At 37.8% G+C, this 19,219-nt stretch overlaps 1 protein-coding gene across 3 annotated transcripts in view; it reads right to left on the bottom strand.

Annotated features, from left to right (window-relative positions):
* Positions 1–2,181: 2,181 nt before the first annotated feature.
* The window catches only part of IFT74 (intraflagellar transport 74), a 131,828-nt gene continuing 114,790 nt past the window's right edge, over positions 2,182–19,219 (bottom strand). For all 3 annotated transcript variants that reach the window (XM_060199666.1, XM_060199668.1, XM_060199667.1), the window contains 4 exons: positions 15,728–15,891; positions 14,665–14,790; positions 4,718–4,778; positions 2,182–2,486 (listed from right to left, as the gene is read on the bottom strand). In XM_060199666.1, coding sequence (XP_060055649.1) covers positions 2,368–2,486; positions 4,718–4,778; positions 14,665–14,790; positions 15,728–15,891 — 470 coding nt within the window. In that variant the 3' untranslated portion in view covers positions 2,182–2,367. The remainder of the gene's footprint in view (positions 2,487–4,717; positions 4,779–14,664; positions 14,791–15,727; positions 15,892–19,219) is intronic.

Raw genomic sequence — 19,219 nt, 5'->3', positions numbered from 1 at the left:
GGCGGGGGTAGGTAGCATAATGATCATGCAAAGAGACTCTCTTGCCTGAGGCTCTGAAAATCCCAGGTTCAACCCCTCACACCACTATAAATAAACTAGAGTTGATCAGTGCTCCAGTAAAAAAAGAGAGAAACTATTATGCATGTACAAATTATTGTATTTACTGTCAAATGTAAAACATTAATTCCCCAATAAAGAAATTAAAGAGAGAAACTTAAAAGATGAAATCAAGATGAACAATTAGAGAATTTTAATATTTAAAATTGCTATTATGCCTTTTTATTTTTTGCTTGCCTTTTAATATTACATCTTTAAATTGTAGATTCAGAGAATTGAGATGAACATTGAACTTTTCTTTTCTCTTTCTTTTTCTTTCTCTCTCTTTTTTGGCAATAAGGTTTTAGAGCTTGGGCCAATTTTCTTTTCAGCTAGAAACACAGAGACAAAGAGAGAGAGGGAAAGCCACCACAGCAGCCAAGCTTCCACCACCATGACAGGGGCCTGGCTAGAAACTAGGGCGTGTATGTGCCACAAGTACCTTCCCAGGTGAGGCATCTTGCTGGGCCTGAAATACACATCTTTAAAAAGATAATTTTAATACATAGTAGAAAACTTAGACCAGTAAATGAAGAAAATAAAGCGTGAAGAAAATAAAACCTATTACCAAGCTCAAGGACTAGGGTTCAAGTCCCTATGTGCAACAGGTCCACTTGAGGAACAGTGAAGCAGACCTGCAGGTATCTCTCTTTCTCCCTCCTCTCTGAATTCCTCCTTGCCCTATCTAATAAAAATTAAAAAGGAAAAAAAAAAGGCCACAAGGAGTGGTGGATTCAGTGTTAGCACTGAGCCCCAGCGATAACCCTGGTGGCAAAAGAAAAAAAAAAGGCAAATTACCTATAATTCTACCAGTTCCTTTATATATTCCTTTATATATATTATATCCTTTATATATACAGTTCCTGTACATATTTTTCTTTCTTTCTTTCTTTTTTTTTTTTTTTTTTACCAGAGCACTGCTCAGCTCTAATTTATGGTGGTGCAGGGGATTGAACCTGGGATCTTGGGGCCTCAGGCATAAGAGATTTTTGCATAACCATTATGCTATCTACCCCTGCCCTAGGTGAATATTCTATGTGTGCATATGTCACATATTTGTTTCATATTTATGTATTTTATATTTTAATAAATCAAGAGAATATTGTTTTAAAACTTTTGTTATGATGTCATTTTCCATATCTTTATATATTATACAATTATCTGTAAAGTTGCTTCATATTATTCTATTGTAGGAAATCTTTTTAGAAATAATCTTAAATTATTTTGGTAGGAGGCAGAGGATGCAGTGTCCTATGGTGGGGGAAAATACTAAGTTGGTAGAGGGAGCAGTGTGCTGAGAGCTAACGTGTGGAGATAAGAATCTATACATGAAGGAGCCTGGCGGTAGCACAGCGGGTTAAGCACACATGGTGCAAAGTGCAAGCAGCAGCTTAAGGATCCCGGTTGGAGCCCTGGGCTTCCCACCTGCATGAAGGTTGCTTCACAAGCAGTGAAGTAGGTCTGCAGGTGTCTGTCTTTCTCTCCCCCTCTGTCTTCCCCTCCTCTCTCGATTTCTCTCTGTCCTAGCCAACAATAGCAATAACAGTAACAACAACAAGGGTAACAAAAACGGGAAAAAATAGCCTCCAGGAGCAGTACAGGGACCGTCACCCAACGGTAACCCTGGAGACAGAAAAAAAAAATCTTAAAATTAAAAAAATAGAAAAGAATCTATACATGAGACAAGGATGTGAAGGCGATCTTGCTGCGACATCTGTCACCCTACTGATCACCAGCGTTGATTTGCTTCCCGAAGTTGCAGGCTTGGTGGAAGAGGACAGACAGCCTTCCTTGAATAGAGACGGACGGGTCCTGGGTTAAGGGTATATGAGTAGCTGCGCTACCCTGCTAGAACCTCCAAACAAGCTCTCAAGGTCTATACAAGTGACAGTAGTTCTCTGTAAATCACATACTCAGTAAAGTGAATAGTTAACAAAAAGAACCATACTTCAAGTGTAATCGAGCATACATAAAATATGATCTCATTTGCTGTCACAGATGGATTATACCAACTAAAAGAATCTCAATAGTCATTTTTAGTTTGTATTTTGGTTGAGAGTTTTAACGAGACAAAACAACATCACATTCCTTTTTACATATGAAAATTTTATTGAGCTATTAGAATAATTGAAATGGCACTTTTTAAAGAGGCCACAAAATTAGAGTTCATATCTTTTACATAAAACTCTTCAAGGACAAGCCATTCTTTTTGGTTAGCTTATATAAAATTCAGCAGGAAGATAATTCTGTAAACTTGCAATCAGCTTGGGCTTAATTTCTGCTTGTGTTATGCAGAGCATCCACTATAGTTTTATTGTAGTCTGCGATCTGCTTGGCTACGGTCTTCATGATTGGTTGGTAATCACTCTCTTGACTTTTGGTTGCTATGACTAATCAACATAAGTTAAGGGAAACATTAAAATAAAAATACTTGTCAAGTTGTTGCCCAGCATGAAAAGGAATCATCATATTATTATCTTTAATTGAAAACCGAAGATATCACAGAAATGTACAATTAGTACATTTTTTTAAAACAATGACTTTTTAAATGAGTTATGTGTCAATTGAAATTTAATCAAATCTTGATGTTAAAATGTTCATCTTCAGTGGAATACTACTCAGCTATAAAAAATGGTGAATTCATCTTCTTTACCTTATCTTGGATGAAGCTTGAAGGAATCATGTTATGTGAGATAAGTCCTAAAGAGAAGGATGAATATGGGCTGATTCTCATATCATGTCATAGACAGAAACTGAAAAATAAGAATAGAAGGGAAAACCAAGCAGAACTTGCATTGGATTTGGTGTATTGCACCAAAGTAAAGGACCCTGGGATGTGTGTGTGTGTGTGTCGGGGGGTGTCCTGGCACAAGATAGTGGAGGAGGATCTAGGTGGGGCATTAGGGTGTTAAGTTGAAAACTGAGAAATGTGTGATCTAGGTGGATTAAGTATTGGACTCTCAAGAATGAGGTCCTGAGCTCAATCCCTGGCAGCACATGTACCAGAGTGATGTCTGGTTCTCTCTCTCTCCCTCTCGTTAATAAATAAATATTTTTAAAAAATGAAAACATAAATGTTACACATGTACCAACAACTATTTTACTGTCAACTATAAACCATTAATTCTCAAATAAAGAAAAAATATTCATCTACTTGTAAAAGTCTTTTTATAGTTAATCTACAATGCATCTCAATCTAATTGTGGTCAGTGAACAACTGAACAGAAAAAATATGCTCTCTAAATTACAACACAGACCTCAGGCAAGACTTTATTTCAAAACAATCTATATTGCATACAACTAGGGAGTTGAATTTTAGCATATTGCTAGTGGGAGTCTTCGGCTTGTAGACTAAGTTGTTTGATCACAGGGAATATAACCCTTAATACATCTCATCTGGAGGTAAGCTGTTGGTCCATGCTTTCCTCAACTGAAGTTCATCAGTGTTCTAGAGAAGTATTTATGCAACCAATGGTACCAACAAGTTCAGATCCACTACTCCAAGTAGAGATGTCCTTGATTAGGTCAAAGTAATGGAAAGGAAACAACCTTTGAGGAAATGTTTCTTACAACTTCACAATACTTGGAGCTAGGTGGTGGCACACGTGGTTGAGTGCATATGTTAGAATGCACAAGGATCCAGGTTCAAACCCCTGGTCCCCACCTGCAGGAGGAAAGCTTGGTGAGTGGTGAAATAGGGCTGCAGGGGTCTCTCTCACCACTCTCTGTCTCCCCCTTGCCTCTTGATTTCTGACTGTCTCTATCCAATAAATAAATAAAGATAGCAAAAGCATAATCTTAAAAAAGAGTTACATTTTCCCAATACTTGTCCTCAACATCTGCTTGCTCCTATAACTACACAAAAAAGGATTGAAGATGGGAGTTAAGTATCAACTTGGAGGAAATATAATGAAATTCAATTAGCTGAAACACAGACAAGCTGTGGCCTTATTTGATCTCCCTCCTTTTGCTGACCAAGGTACAGAATTGTGAACAAAATAAAGCATGCATACATATGCATAGTTTTAATAATTCTGCCATCAGCTCTATGTGAAGAAAATATTATCTGCAATTGAGGTAATAAAATTAAGGCTTAAATAAGTTAACGGGCCAAAGTTCATAACCTAAATGTAGTAGAGTCAACATTTAAAATTAGACCTCCCTAACTTATGGATGCACGTGCACATCTGCCCTATCTCATGAGACCTGGTCTATATCTAGGTTTGAGGCTTTGTTAGGAAGTAGACCACCCAAAATGGAATTAAGGAGTCCTATGAGAAAGGAAAAGTCTCACTCGAGTAATGATGTTGAAGGGTTGACATTCCACATCCGATGTGGAAAAAATTTTTAAAATAAGACTTCCCAACTCAAAATCTGTGCCATAAAGCTCAAACTTTGAATAGTCAGCTTCTTATCAGTTACTTATTTGTACATACACACACACATACACACATTAATTATTGTTGAGCAGTACCTATAAAAAATTCATTTATCCTTCACATAGTTTAGTTCAGTCTTCTGTACACATGAGTTATTGGGTAAATGTGTGTTAAAATAAATTTCATTTCAGTCTTGAAAAAAGCTCCTGGTCAAGTTCATTTTGCAACTTTTTAAAGGATACATTCTTTCATCACAAAATTATTTTGCTCATGGTGTTGCCACTTCCTCTCCAAATTTGTAAGCTAAAAACACAAAAGAGAAATGTTAACTAGTGCCCATATTCAAAACAAGTATACACCCTTTTAAAAGGATAAGAAAAAAAAACCCCTCAACTTTAAATCTTATCAACTCCTTGCATTTTATTAAGATAAAGTCATCATAGAAATGTAGGAAAAAATGGAACAATAGTAAATACATTAATAAAAACAATGTTGAGCTCAACAACAACTTTTACTCTACAGTTCTAATTTAACTGGAAAATATTTAAAATCTTATACTAATGAGCATGCCAACCAAAAGACAATTTATGATCTTTCCCTTTCCTAAAAGAATGGGACCTGATGGGAATCTCTCCTTAAATCTGGAAGTCTAATGCTACAAATGTAATATATATTCTAACACTGTCAAAGGCTCAGCTATATAGGAAAAACTTCCTTATTTCCAGGGCTAAATTTCCTGTCTAATTCTACAAGCTGTGATAAGAGCAGAGCTGCAGTGCGAAGATTATAAGTGGGCTAGTAAAATGCTGGCTCTGTTACAATGATTTCTGCATCAACAGGAAGCTAATGTGGATATTATATTGATGGTTGCTTCCTCAGAAGACAATTTTACTGTTATAGAATTAAATTGTTTTTCTGATTTAATTAACCTTGTAACTCTGGGTTATGGTCTTTCTTTTTTAAGATGCATACTGTTGTTTTTTTTCTAAGTAAATGATCGTCTGAAAAATGAAACATCAACATAATGTTCTGTCTAGACATTTTCAAGAAGTAATAATCATTTAAAAAAATCGGATAATTGAAGTAGCATTAATATTTCTTTCAAGTCTCAGGTTACAATTATTTTCAGGTCATAAGTTCAGTCTTAATTTTGCATTCATCTCATTGTTTCCTCCAGGGAGATAAATCTAGATGGTAAGACTAATCCTAACAATTAATTATGTGAACTATATTTGCTATGAGTTAACACTACTAAATCAGATCTAACTCCCCCAGACAGGACCTTGATGTCAAGATGAACTTAAAGGAAGTAGTCAGCACTTTTAAGACAATAAACCTCTAGTAACCTTTTACAAAGTCAAATGCCAAACTTTTCCCCCTTTTGTTTCATACCAAGGGCTAGCTTTCTTAAAATACAGCAGATCTCTTAAGTGCTACAAGAATATGCTTTAATAGTAACATGGCATCAGCTGGTCAAAGTGCTTCTATAGCACTTATCTTTATTAGTGATTTGATGATATAATGAAACAAACTTAATTTGAAAAAATATCTTTTTTTCCTACAACTTATTTTAAAAGTTTATTTTTTTACATATTTTGGAGAACTATCCCTTATCAGATATATAACTTACAAATATTCTCTCCCATTCTATTAATTCTTTAATTTTTAGTTTGTGACTGCTTCTTTCTGATGTAAAAAAAATTAAATATTTATTTATTTCCCTTTTGTTGCCCTCATTGTTTTTTCATTATTGTAGCTGTTGTTAGTGATGTCATTGTTAGATAGGACGGAGAGAGGAGGGGAAGACAGAGAGGGGGAGAGAAAGACAGACACCTGCAGACCTGCTTCACCGCCCGTGAAGCGACTCTCCTGCAGGTGGGGATCCGGGGCTTGAACCCAGATGCTTCCGCTGGTCCTTGCGCTTTGTGCCATGTGTGCTTACCCGTGGCGCTACCACCCGACTCCGGTAAAAAAAAAATTTTTTTAAGTTTTAATTGATGTAGGCTCCCTTACCTTTTTTTTTTTTTTTTTTAATCTTTGTCCTTATGCTTTGGGTACAATATCCAAAAACTGTTCCCAAGAACAATGTCAAAGAGACTTTTGTCTGTTTCTTTTTAAGAATTTTGAAGTTTGTTCTACTAGTAATATGTTTAAATAATCTCAAATAGCCATTCAATTTTTAAAATCTTGACTTGGGGGGAGTAGCATTAAGTTTATGCAAAAAAAACCTTTTAGGCCTGAGGCTCTGAAGACCCAGGTTCACTCCTCTGAATCACCATAAAGAAAGGAGAGCAGTGCCCTGGTAAATGATGATGATTGTGATAATAAAAATGATGATGATAATGTTATGGGGTTGGGGAAAAAGCATAATAGTTATGGACAAGTTCCTGAGGCTCTGAAGTCAGAGATGTGCAGTGCTCTACTAAGAATGAATGAATGAAATGAATAAATAAATAAATAAGAAGACCTTCAGGCCTGAAGCACTGAAAGTCCAAGATTCAATCCCCAGTGCCACCATAAGCCAAAGCTGAGCTTTGGTAAGAAAAATAAATAAATAAATAAATAAATAACAGTTTGTTATATAAAATGCTGTATAGATGTAAGAAAGTTTTCAGTAAAATAGGTGGATAAAAGAGTAAGACTGATTTAATCAGTTGGGATTCATTAAAACACAACTAATAAATAGAAAATTGTAAATTGGAGCGGGGGAGTTAGCATAATGGTCATGCAAACAGATTCTCATGTCTGAGGTTCCCAGGTCCCAGGTTCAGTTCCCTACACCACCACAAGCCAGAGCTGAGCAGTGCTCTGGTAAAAAAGCAAAATTGTATTTTGTAGATTAAGTAATATATCATACATATATGTGTGCATATATATATGCTATACATATTATATGGCTTAGTATATGATTAGTACGGGACAGAGTTGGCAGTCAGCTGAGGTAAAGAACAAACACCTCATCACAGACCCCTGCAAGCGTCAACCCGGCTTTGACCTAGCACGTTATGATTGGGTCCTCCTCAATCGCTATCGAACAGGCCATGGCCGGTGCGCCGCTATGTTCCATCGCTGGGGAGCCAGAGACGACCCGAACTGCACCTGCGGCTACAGACAGACTATGACCCACATAGTCAACGACTGCCACCTCTCCAGATTCAAAGGAGGTCTCGAAACTCTACATCAGGCTCAACCTGACGCTGTTGACTGGCTACGGAAGAAGGGCAAACGCTAGAAGAAGAAGAAAGTACGGGACTAAACAAGTGAGCTGTCTGACTGGTTTTAAGAATCTGCGTCTGTCAACTATTTTCTCCCTAATTTAAGTTTATTTGGGGTGGTAGTAATTAGGGCTTGTTTTCTTTACTTAAATGTTTTTAATAGTCTATAAAATTTAATAATTACTAAGGGTTGAGTTTTATGATACAGTGACAAAAAGATGAAGGCATTATCCTAAAGAAACTTTCTAAGTGGGCAAATACAAAAACAGATAATACACTTATCATTTTTCTATCCAGTGAATCTTTCAGATGATGTATTTCTTTCTTTTAAAAAAATTTTTTATTTATAAAAAAAGTGAAAAGGCAGACTAATATTGTATAAGAAATATACTGGGGCCAGGTGGTAGCGCACCTGGTTGAACATATATATTAAAATGCACAAGGACCCTGGTCCCCACCTGCAGGGCGAAAGCTTTGCCACGTGGTGAAGCAGGGTTGCAGGTGTCTCTCTTCCTCTCTCCTTCTTTATCTCCCCCACCCTCTCAATTTCTGGCTATCTCTATCCAATAAATAAAGATAATAATAAAAAAGTAAAAAAAAAAAAAGTTTAAAAATTTCGATACTTACCTACTTTTCCTCAGAACTACTTAAGATAATAACCTCATAAATTTTTCTTAAAGGAAGAGAAGGCAGGATCATATAAAATATATATATATATACACAAATTATTATAGAAATAATAGTTAATCTTTATCTGTGACCTTGGGAGAACCACTGCAGTTTCCAGTGGAGGGAATGGGGACACAGAACTCTGGTGGTGGGGATAGTGTGCAACTGTTCCTGTTATCTTGTAATTTTATAAACCAATATTCAATCACTAATTTTAAAAAATGTCCCTTTCAGTTTCTTCTCTAGCACTGATTCCCACTCTAAACATTCTTTGATAAATCTGCCACTTAGATTACTATCTAGCAGCCTGGGAGGTGGTGCAGTAGATAAAGTATTGAACTCTCAAACAGTCCCAAGTTCAATGGCCAGACTGCAGAAAAACACTGTTTTTTCTGCTCTTTGTCATAAATTAATTAGTTAAATTTTTAAATTTTCAAGTACAAAAATCAATGTTGACTCCTGTTTATGACCTGCTAGTATTCAAATGTCTGGTTTTTCTTTATATTTTTCATTGGGAGGTTACACACAAGATTACATCTAGGTTTTTATAATAGGAAAAAAGAAAACATTAATTCCAAGCTGTGAAAATCAGTTACTTCTAGCGTTTTAATAGTTGTAATAAAACTTTGATGAAACTACATCATCTTTGTAGAAGTATATTAAATACAGCTTTCTTGTTTGTTTGTTTTCTGTTTTTGCCAAAGTTCAGCTACGGCTTGTTTTGGTGCTGGGGACTGGACTTGGGGTTTCAAAGCCTTACATATGAAAGCTTTTTTGCATAACCACTATGATGTTTCCCTAGTCCATAGCTCCCCCCGCCCCAATGGTCCATTAATTCAATGAAATAACTGATGTCATAAAGAAGATAATTTAAGAAAAGAATACCAAAATGCTTAAGTAGGAAAATAAATTTGGGGAGTGGGAGATAGCTATGGGCACAATACACTCCTTACCACATATGGGAACTGGGTTCTGAGCCCCAGTACCACGTGGGCAGCATGCTACTAGAGGGGCTCTCTGCATAGTAGAGCGAGACTCTGGTGTTTTCACTCTTTTGTCTCTCTCTCTCTCCCCTCTCCCTTTTTACCTTAAAAAAATTTAAAGGAATAAAAAAATCAGCCCAAGAGTGGTAGAACTGTGCATGTGGAAAAGCCTGGAACAGTCAAAATAAGCATTTTAAAAGTATATGTTGGGAGTCAGGCGGTAGCGCAGTGGGTTAAGCGTACTTGGCACAAAGCGCAAGGACTGGTGTAAGGATCCCGGTTGAAGCCCCTGGCTCCCCACTTGCAGGGGAGTCACTTCACAAACGGTAAAGTAAGTCTGCAGGTGTCTGTCTTTCTCTCCCCATTTGTCTTGCCCTCCTCTCTCCATTTCTCTGTCCTATCCAACAACAACGACATCAAAAACAATAACTACAATGATTAAAAACAACAAAGGGAGTAAATATAAGAAAAAAAATGTTTAAGTATATGTACAGAATTACTTCATAGGGGGTCGGGCAGTGGCGCAGTGGGTTGAGCGTACTTGGCGCAAAGCACAAGAACCGGTGGAAGGATCCCTGTTCGAGCCTCTGGCTCCCCACCTGCAGGGGAGTGGCTTCACAGGTGGTGAAGCAGGTCTGCAGGTGTCTGTCTTTCTCTTCCCCTCTCTGTCTTCCCCTCCTCTCTCCATTTCTCTCTGTCCTAACAACGAACAACATCAGTAATGGCAATAATAATAACCACAACGAGGCTACAACAACAAGGGCAACAAAAGGGGAAAAAAATGGCCTCCAGGAGCGGTGGATTCATGGTGCAGGCACCGAGCCCAGCAATAACCCTGGAGGAAAAAAAAAAAAAGAATTACTTCATTATTATTATTTTTCCCCAGAGCACTGCTCAACTCTGGCTTATGGTGGTGGGGGAGATTGAACCTAAAGTCTTTTTGCATAACCACTATGCTGTCTCCCCAGCCCAACTTCATTTTTCATAAAAACAGCTGCAGGAGAAACATAGGCTCTGTAGAGGAAGTGGGAGATTCCTGCTGTCTTAGGGTTTAAGAAGACAATAGATAGTTATTTTAATAATCACATTGTTTGGCAATTGGGTTAACTTTGAAAAATCCCTTTGTTAGGATTTGCTGTATCATACACACCCTCACCATATTTTATGTCCTTTGACATTATTTGCATATAACTATGCCACTAGTTGCTTTCGTTTCCCTGGACTAAGCTTTTAAGAGAATCAACATATCAAAAACTCAGCCTATGTATTAAAAAGTCTCAGTCTGTGCTTTAAAAAGTTTGGGACATTCAATCAGTTTTTCCCCTCTCATATTACTTAAATAGTGATTTATATGACTACAAATTAATAGGAGTGTACATAAACACCATTCCCACCACCAAAAGACTGTGTCTCATCCCATCCTCCCTCCCCCCTTGAATACGTGAATAATAATTATCTCTAATAATCACATCATATATCTTTCATAATCACACTACCCAAAGGAAACAATTTAATGCTAAAATGTGGCTGAAAATTACTAAATACAACCTAATTAGATATGGAAATGAACACTTTATGTTTTATTTGTTAATTATAGAGAAAAAAAACCCAGATCATCACTCTGGCACTTGCAATGCCAAGAATCAAACATGGGACTTCTTGCTTGTGAGTACAATGTTCTAGGCACTATGCTACATCTGGGACCGTAAGACTGACTATTTCTTTTATTATTTTAGTTTATTTCCTCTAGTTGTCAATGAGGCTCAGTGTCTGCACAGCCCCACTGTGTCTGCTTCCTTTTTTCTTTTTAAACAAGTGGAAGTACTTATGTAGATATTAATGCAAATCAATTTCCATGTAATTACAATGTGTTACTTCTATGTATAAAATATGTACATAACACAGTAACATAACAAATACATAGACAAAAATTATCCACATCAAAGTGATCAGAATAATTTATTTGAAGTGGTAGTAATTAGGGCTTGTTTTCTTTACTTAAATGTTTTTAATAGTCTATAATATTTAATAACTACTATGGGTTGAATTTTATGATACAGTGACAAAAAGATAAAAGCATTATCCTAAAGAAACTTTCTTTTTAAAAAAATTTTCTTATTGTTGTAGTTATTATTGTTGTTGTTATTGATGTCGTCATTGTTGGATAGGACAGAGAGAAATGGAGAGGGGGGGAAGCAGAGAGGGGAGAGAAAGGTAGATACCCGCAGAACCGCTTCACCACTTGTGAAGTGACTCCCCTGCAGGTGGAGAGCTGGGGGCTCTAACCGGGATCCTTACGCTGGTCCTTGCACTTTGCGCCACGTGCGCTTAACCGGCTGCGCTACCGCCCGACTCCCCTAAAGAAACTTTCTAAGTGGGCAAATACAAAAAGAGATAATACACTTATCATTTTTCTATCCAGTGAGTCAGATGATGTATTTCTTTCTTTTATATAAAAAAGTTTTATTTATAAAATGGAGATATTGACAAGACTACAGGAGGGGTACAATTCCACACAATTCCTACCACCAGAACTCTCTATCCCATCTCCTCCCTTGATAGCTTTCCTATTCTTTATCCCTCTGGGAGTATGGACCCAGGATAATTATGGGGGTACAGAAGATGGAAAGTCTGGCTTCTATAATTGCTTCCCCACTGAACATAGGCATTGGCAGGTCAGGCTCCAAGACACATTGGTGGGGTCGTCTGCCCATAGCTAACCCAGCTATCTCAGTCAGTAGAGCATAAGATTCTTACTTAAATGTTTTTATTTTAATGTAGCACTGGAGGATGAATTCATGGGCCTTATGCATGCAGAATATAGCTGAGTCACCTCTCAGGCTCAATTTCTTTCTTCCTAAACTTTTAACTTTACATAGAGACAGAAAGGCAGAGAGGTAGAGAAAGAGAGTGAAGCTTCCTTGATCCTGTGTCATGCCATGGCAAAGAAACAACATACTATCCAAGTGAGCTATTTTGCTAGTGCTTACTAAATACTTATTTTATTGCATATGAGATAGAAACAGTTCCATATGAGACACAGAAAGAAGAAGAGATACATAATCCAGAGCACCACTTGGCATATGTGGCACAGTGATGAGATGGGGAACCTCAAACATTCAAGACTAATGCTGTCAGTTATTTTGAAGGAGAGTGAGAAAGGGCAGATACCACAGCACCATTCCATCATATAACAAGCTCCCCTGGTGCCAGCCATGGTGCCGGGGTTTGAATCCAAGACCTCATGCCAGATAAGACATGTACTCTACTGGGTGATCCATCTCTTCAGTCCTCTATATTTACAGTTTTGATCAGTTAGCAAAATTCTGTATTACAAATGCCTAATTTTTGAAAAAGTTTAAAATTACCAGAAAAAAATGCCTGTGGACATGATGGGCCTAGACCTCTAACAGATTTCTCTCTCCATTGTCACTAGTCATCTCCATCAGAAACAACATAATAAGAGCCCTTTGTGGGCCCCTACAGGCCCTTGCCTTCAATGTGGATCAACAATGCTAGGGATTGTCCCATTCTCCTAAGGGAGGCTGGGCAACATACTCTACCTACTACCCGAGGAAGAGGGTCCTGAAATTAGTGCAGCCTGGAATGTTCCTAGTTATGACCACAGAATGAGAGCTCACACCAACAGGAATGCAGAGGTTACACAGGCTCCTGTGGTGAATATGGGCCCCGGATCAGATCGATGGGGTTTACAATTAATAATATTTAGATACTTTAATAATATTTAGATATTTGGGATCTACTCTCTTCCCTGATCCAGCTTTCTAGTCCTTTTTCCAACTCTGACACCATCTCTCCAGACAATAACTTGGGTCCACCTGCACGTTAGCTGTCAGGCTCAGGCAAAAACTAGTAAAGTCATGGAATACACCTAAAATAGGCCTGCTAGCTTTTTCCAAAATGGAGACCTCAGTTCTCATCTGCAATGTTCCTGCCTCTGGATTCCTGATTAGTCAACAATCTGTTCTGCTTTATACCTTAATTATTTTTCAGCCACCAGGTTCCAGAGGCCAACCAGACGTCCCCGGGCAGACGACCCCACCAATGTGTCCTGGAGCCCACCTCCCCAGAGCCCTGCCCCACTAGGGAAAGAGAGACAGGCTGGGAGTATGGATCCACCTGCCAACACCCATTTTTGGCGGGGAAGCAATTACAGAAGCCACCTTCTGTACCCCATAATGATCCTGGGTCTATACTCCCAGAGGGATAAAGAATAGGGAAGCTTGGGGGGAAGGTGACGAGATAGGGAGTTCTGGTGGTGGGAATTGTGTGAAATTATACCCCTCTTATCCTATGGTCTTGTTAATATTTCTATTTTGTAAATAAAAATAAATAAATAATCCAATGCCTTTTGGCAATACTATAAAAAAAAATGCCTTGGGAGTCGAGCAATAACGCAGCAGGTTAAACATACATGGCACAAAGCACAAGGACCAGAGTAAGGATCCCGGTTCAAGCCTCCGGCTTCCTACCTGCAGGGGAGTCCCTTCACAGCAGTAAAGCAGGTCTGCAGGTGTCTGTCTTTCTCTCCCTCTCTCTGTCCTCCCCTCCTCTCTCTACTTCTCTCTGTCTTATCTAACAATGATGGCAACAATAGTAAGTACAACAACAATAAAAAACAACAAGGGCAACAAAAGGGAAAATAAATAAATAATTTTTTTTAAAAAAAATGCCTGTGACCAGAACAGTGCTTATTATATAATAGTAGGTTAAGATTTTTCTTGTCAGGGGTCGGGCAGTAGCACAGCAGGTTAAGCACACATGGCACAAAGTGCAAGGACCGGTGTAAAGATCCCGGTTCGAGCCCCTGGCTCCCCACCTGCAGGGGGGTCACTTCACAGGTGGTGAAGCAGGTCTGCAGGTGTCTTTCTCTTCCCCCTCTGTCTTCCCATCCTCTTTCCATTTCTCTCTGTCCTATCCAACAATAACATCAATAACAACAACAATAATAATAATCACAATAATAGTAAAACAACAAGGACAATAAAAAAGGAAAAAAATAGCCTCCAGGAGCAGTGGATTTGTGGTGCAGGCACTGAGCCCCAGATATAACCCTGAAGGCAAAAAAAAAAAATTCTTGTCATAAGACAAGAAAGCAGGATTAAATATATTCTGAGCAAACACTGTATAGAACCTGGTTATTTTTAAAGCCAGAAAATCTAGAAGATAAATCAGGTAAACAAAGAAGTCAGGTAAAAACAAAGCAAAAGGAAACAACTACTTCGAAGTAAAATATAGATTAAGAGAACAAGGCAAACAGCCTAAAATACAAATGGTTTTGAGAGAGTCTTTTGTTTTTACCTGAGAATGTGTCTCGTTTTCTTGCAATTGTGTTTTTAGTGTTTCATATTCTAAGTTTAGCTTCTCCATTATTTTCTTGAAGGCATTTCTGTGAGTTGATAAAACTGTTCTCTCCTGATGTAATTTCTGGATAGGATTCAAACAGGAGAAAATAACAAACTATACCAATATCTGGCAAGCCAATATAAACTGTATTTGACTTATCTTCAACAATGTTCTGATAAAATCATATTCTAAGGTTACAAATACTTTAAAATTTGTTTATAAAACTAAACTATAATTAGTCAATATTTGTTGTTTTAATACAGTAACTATAATGTTTTCATATCTTATTTCAATTAATGTAAATGACAGTGGGTCACTGAAAAATCTTAAGTAGGCCATAATAAAATCTGCTTTTAACAAAATTTAAAATATTATTTGTTAATTTCTTTTGAATAGAGATAGTTAAATTAAGAGGCCAGGTGGTGGCACATCTGGTTGAGTGCACATGTTACAAAGCACCAGGATCCAGGTTCAAGCTCCTGTCCCCGCTTGTAGGGGAAAAGCTTCACAAGTGGTGAGGCAGTGCTACAGGTGTCTCTCTTTCTCTCTCACTATCTCTCCCTCTCTCTCAATTTCTCTCTGTCTCTATCTAATAAATAAACAAATAATATTTTAAAAAGACAGAAATTGAGAGGGAAGTAGGAGATGGAGAAGGAAAGAGGAGAAGGCATACCTGCATTACTGCTTCTCCACTTGTGAAGCACCCATCTGCAGGGAGGGACTTGAGGCTTTAACTTGGGGCCTTGCATATTGTAACATGTGCAGTCAACTATGTGCACCACTGCCTAGACCCCTTAACAAAGTTTTTATTTCTTAATATGCTCCATCCTTTGCTTTTCAACATTTGATTTTCATTTAAAACTTAAATAACACTAAATTTCTATCACAGTTGTATACATCTTGATTTTTGTGTATGTAAATCAATAGAAAGTAAATTCCATAAACTACACATATATTAAATCTGATCAAGGAAAAACAAATTAAATTTGCAGTTCTCTAAAGCCGTGTTAGCCTTTACCTTTTTCTTTTCTTCACCTGATGATTTTAAAGCTGGCAAGTCATTATATATCTCCAGATCAGTTGTCAACTGCTTAATTTTGCACTTTAGAGAATGTCCTTCCTCAGTCATCTTACTTTCCAGAAGCTCCATTTTCTGTAGATCCAACTGTAGACGTTGACTTTCTGAAAACAGGAAAATTCAAGCCTATAACTAGGTAAATTTTCTTTTTAAAATGGGGGAAGGCAAAATAATCATTGAAAAGCATCTTTCATAAGAGTATGTTCAAAAATACATACATACATATATATAATTATTGTTGTTGATTCACTAACACTGAACTCATAGACAAAAGAATTTTTTTTTTTTTTGTCTCCAGGGTTATTGCCAGGGCTCGGTGCCTGCACCATGAATCACTGCTCCTGGAGACCATTTTTCCCCCTTTGTTGCCCATGTTTTTCATCATTGTTGTTGTTGCTGCTGTCGTTGGAGAGAGGAGGGGAAGACAGAGGGGGAAAGAAAGATAGACACCTGCAGACCTGCTTCACCACTTGTGAAGCGACTCCCCTGCAGGTGGGGAGCGGGGGGACTCGAACCAGGATCCCTATGCCAGTTCTTGTGCTTCGCGCCACGTGCTCTTAACCTGTTGCACCACCGCCCGACTCCCAACTCCCGACAACAACATTTTTAACTTTATGCCTTATGGGAGCTTATTTAACACATTGTCTCCACAAGGCACATTACAACCTTTTTTATTTTAGGACTTCAGCACTATGCTTGGAGGCCATGATAAAACAGCAAAATCACCAATAAAAAGCACAAAATTTCAGGAAAGAAGTAGTACTGAATTACTAAGGAAAGGATATGCATTTACCACATAAGAACTAAAACAAGAAGACAAAATGTTCCCTTATTTGACCTCTATTGGGAACATACATCAGGCAACTCAATTATTTTTTCTAATTTGCATATATATATGTGTATATGTATGTATAGATACATATGACTGAAAGTGCTGCAAGTATTGATTTGGGGGTTGCAAGTTTAATTTTTTTAAGTAGACAAAATCACAAATACATAATCTGAATAATAATGAGGTCTGACTACAAAGACATGTACGTGTATGTATGTCTTTTTTTTTTTAAATAAAAGCATAAAACTTCTATTATGTGACAAGTGATGAGTATATAATGGAAGTCAATAAGGACACTGTTTTTACCCAGAGTTATTTTCTAGAAGTAGAGCCAGGCAACTACATAAGCACTTACAATAAGTTAGATAATGTCTCTGAAAAATGTCAGCATGCCAAAGTGCACGTGGTTTTACTCAAGAAGTGCCTGGAGAAATGCTTTTTAACTGAAGCTGTGATGATTGGCTTCAGTCAAACAATGGAGAAAGTGAAATTTTGCTAGAGAAAGCAGTCACTGTGTGCAAGGTCTAGAAGTGAGAAGCAAAGAACTTTTGAGCAAATTATAGAAGTTCAGTGTGACCAGCACTGAAAGTTCATAGGGGTGGTGTGGCTGGAGACAAAACTGAAAAAAAAAAAAAATAGAAGGATTTCAGGCCTTTTAAGAGATTTTTTTTTTTAATATTTATTCCCTTTTGTTGCCCTTGTTTTTTATTGTTGTTGTTGTTGGATAGGACAGAGAGAAATGGAGAGAGGAGGGGAAGATAGAGAGGGGGAGAGAAAGGCAGACACCTGCAGACCTCCTTCACCGCCTGTGAAGCGACTCCCCTGTAGGTGGGGAGCCAGGGGCTCGAACCGGGATCCTTACACTGGTCCTTGCGCTTTGCACCACGTGTGCTTAACCTGCTGCACTGCCGCCCGACTCCCCTTTTAAGAGATTTTTAAGTCAAAATAGGATTGGCCTTTTAAGTCAAGGTATTATTAGATGATGAGACTTTACCTTATGGTTGTGACAAGTCATCAATGAGTTTCAAACCAGAGTGTGGCATAACTGCATTTTACAAAATTAACCCTGACTGCAAGAAGTTTCTTAAACAGTAAATCTAAATGCAAGAAGACTAGTTACATGCTGATTGAGTGACTGAGTGACAGGCAGAAAATGTTGAATAGCTATAGAGATTTTATTTCATTGACCAAAATTTTTTTCTCTTTCTGGTTTTTGTTTTGTTTGTTTCTTATTAAAATAACATCACACTATAACAGTATATATATGTTTGTTATATAATGTATATTATATAAAATCATTAAAAACCAACACATATGTATTACATTAAGCTCATCACTAAATATACAGGGCTGGGGAGACACCATAATGGTTATGCAAATATGCTCATGCTCTGAGGTCCCATGTTCAATCCCCAGCACCACCATAAGCTAGAGATGAGCAGTGCTCTGCTATGTCTCTCTCATTAAAATAAAATATAAATATTTTTAAAAAGAAAGAAAAGATATTATTTATGCCTTTTGCTAAATTAGCTACCCTCCTTTTGTCAGCTAACTGGCTTGTAGTCTAAAATTTTATTCTTGTTTTTAATTCACCCATTTGCTTCCTCTATACAAGTGATAGAAAAAAATTTTTTTTCTCCATTTGACTTATTCCACTAAGCATAATGCCCTGTATCTATGGACTGAAAATGTGTTTGATTTACTAACCAGGAAGACCTTGATGTATTTGTTGAAAGTAGATTTCATAGAAACAGAAATTTCAGAAATTCAGAAAGGATTTTAAGAAATTTGGCTGTGGGGGGCCAGGTGGTAGCACATTTGGTTGAGCCCACATGTTACAATGCTCAATGATTTGGGTTCAAGCCCCTGATCTCCACCTGTAGGGGGAAAGCTTTGTAAGCGGTGAAGCAGTACTACAGGTGGGTCTCAGCCTCTCTCTCTCTTCCTCTCCCTCTCTTTCTACCTCCAGGGTTATCACTGGGGCTTGGTGCCTGCACTAGGAATTCACTGCTCCAGTGGCCTTTTGTTTTCAATTTTTGTATAGGACAGAGACAAATCAAGAGGGGAGGGGAAGATAGTGAGCGAGACAGAGAGACACCTGCAGACCTGCTTCATGGTTTGCAAATCAACCCACCTGCAGGTACGGTGCAGGGGCTCGAACCGGGATCCTTGAGCGGGACCTTATGCTTCATACTATGTGTGCTTAACCTGGTTCACCACACCACCCAACACACCCTCTCTTTCTCTTGCTCTATCTTCCTTCCCTTCTTCTCAATTTGTTTGTCTCTAACAAATAAAACATTTTTGCACCAAAGTAAAAGACTCTGGGATGTGTGTTGGGGGGGAGAATACAGGTCCTGGAAAAGGATGACAGAGGACCTAGTGGGGCTGTATTGTTATATGGAAAACTGAGAAGTGTTATTATGCACATACAAACTATCGTATTTACTTGTCGAATGTAAAACATTAGCCCCCCAATAAAGGGGGAATAAAAAGAAAAAAACATAAAAAACATTTTTTAAAAGTTTGGCTCAAACCTTAGAAAGTGAGAAATGACAATTGGTAGATATACTAAGAATAGGCTTCTTCAAAATAAGATA

The sequence above is a fragment of the Erinaceus europaeus genome, chromosome 10 (genome assembly GCF_950295315.1).
Source record: "Erinaceus europaeus chromosome 10, mEriEur2.1, whole genome shotgun sequence".
NCBI lineage: Eukaryota > Metazoa > Chordata > Mammalia > Eulipotyphla > Erinaceidae > Erinaceus > Erinaceus europaeus.
The sequence above is the reverse complement of the archived record's forward strand: the minus strand, read 5'-3'. Positions and strand labels throughout refer to the sequence as shown.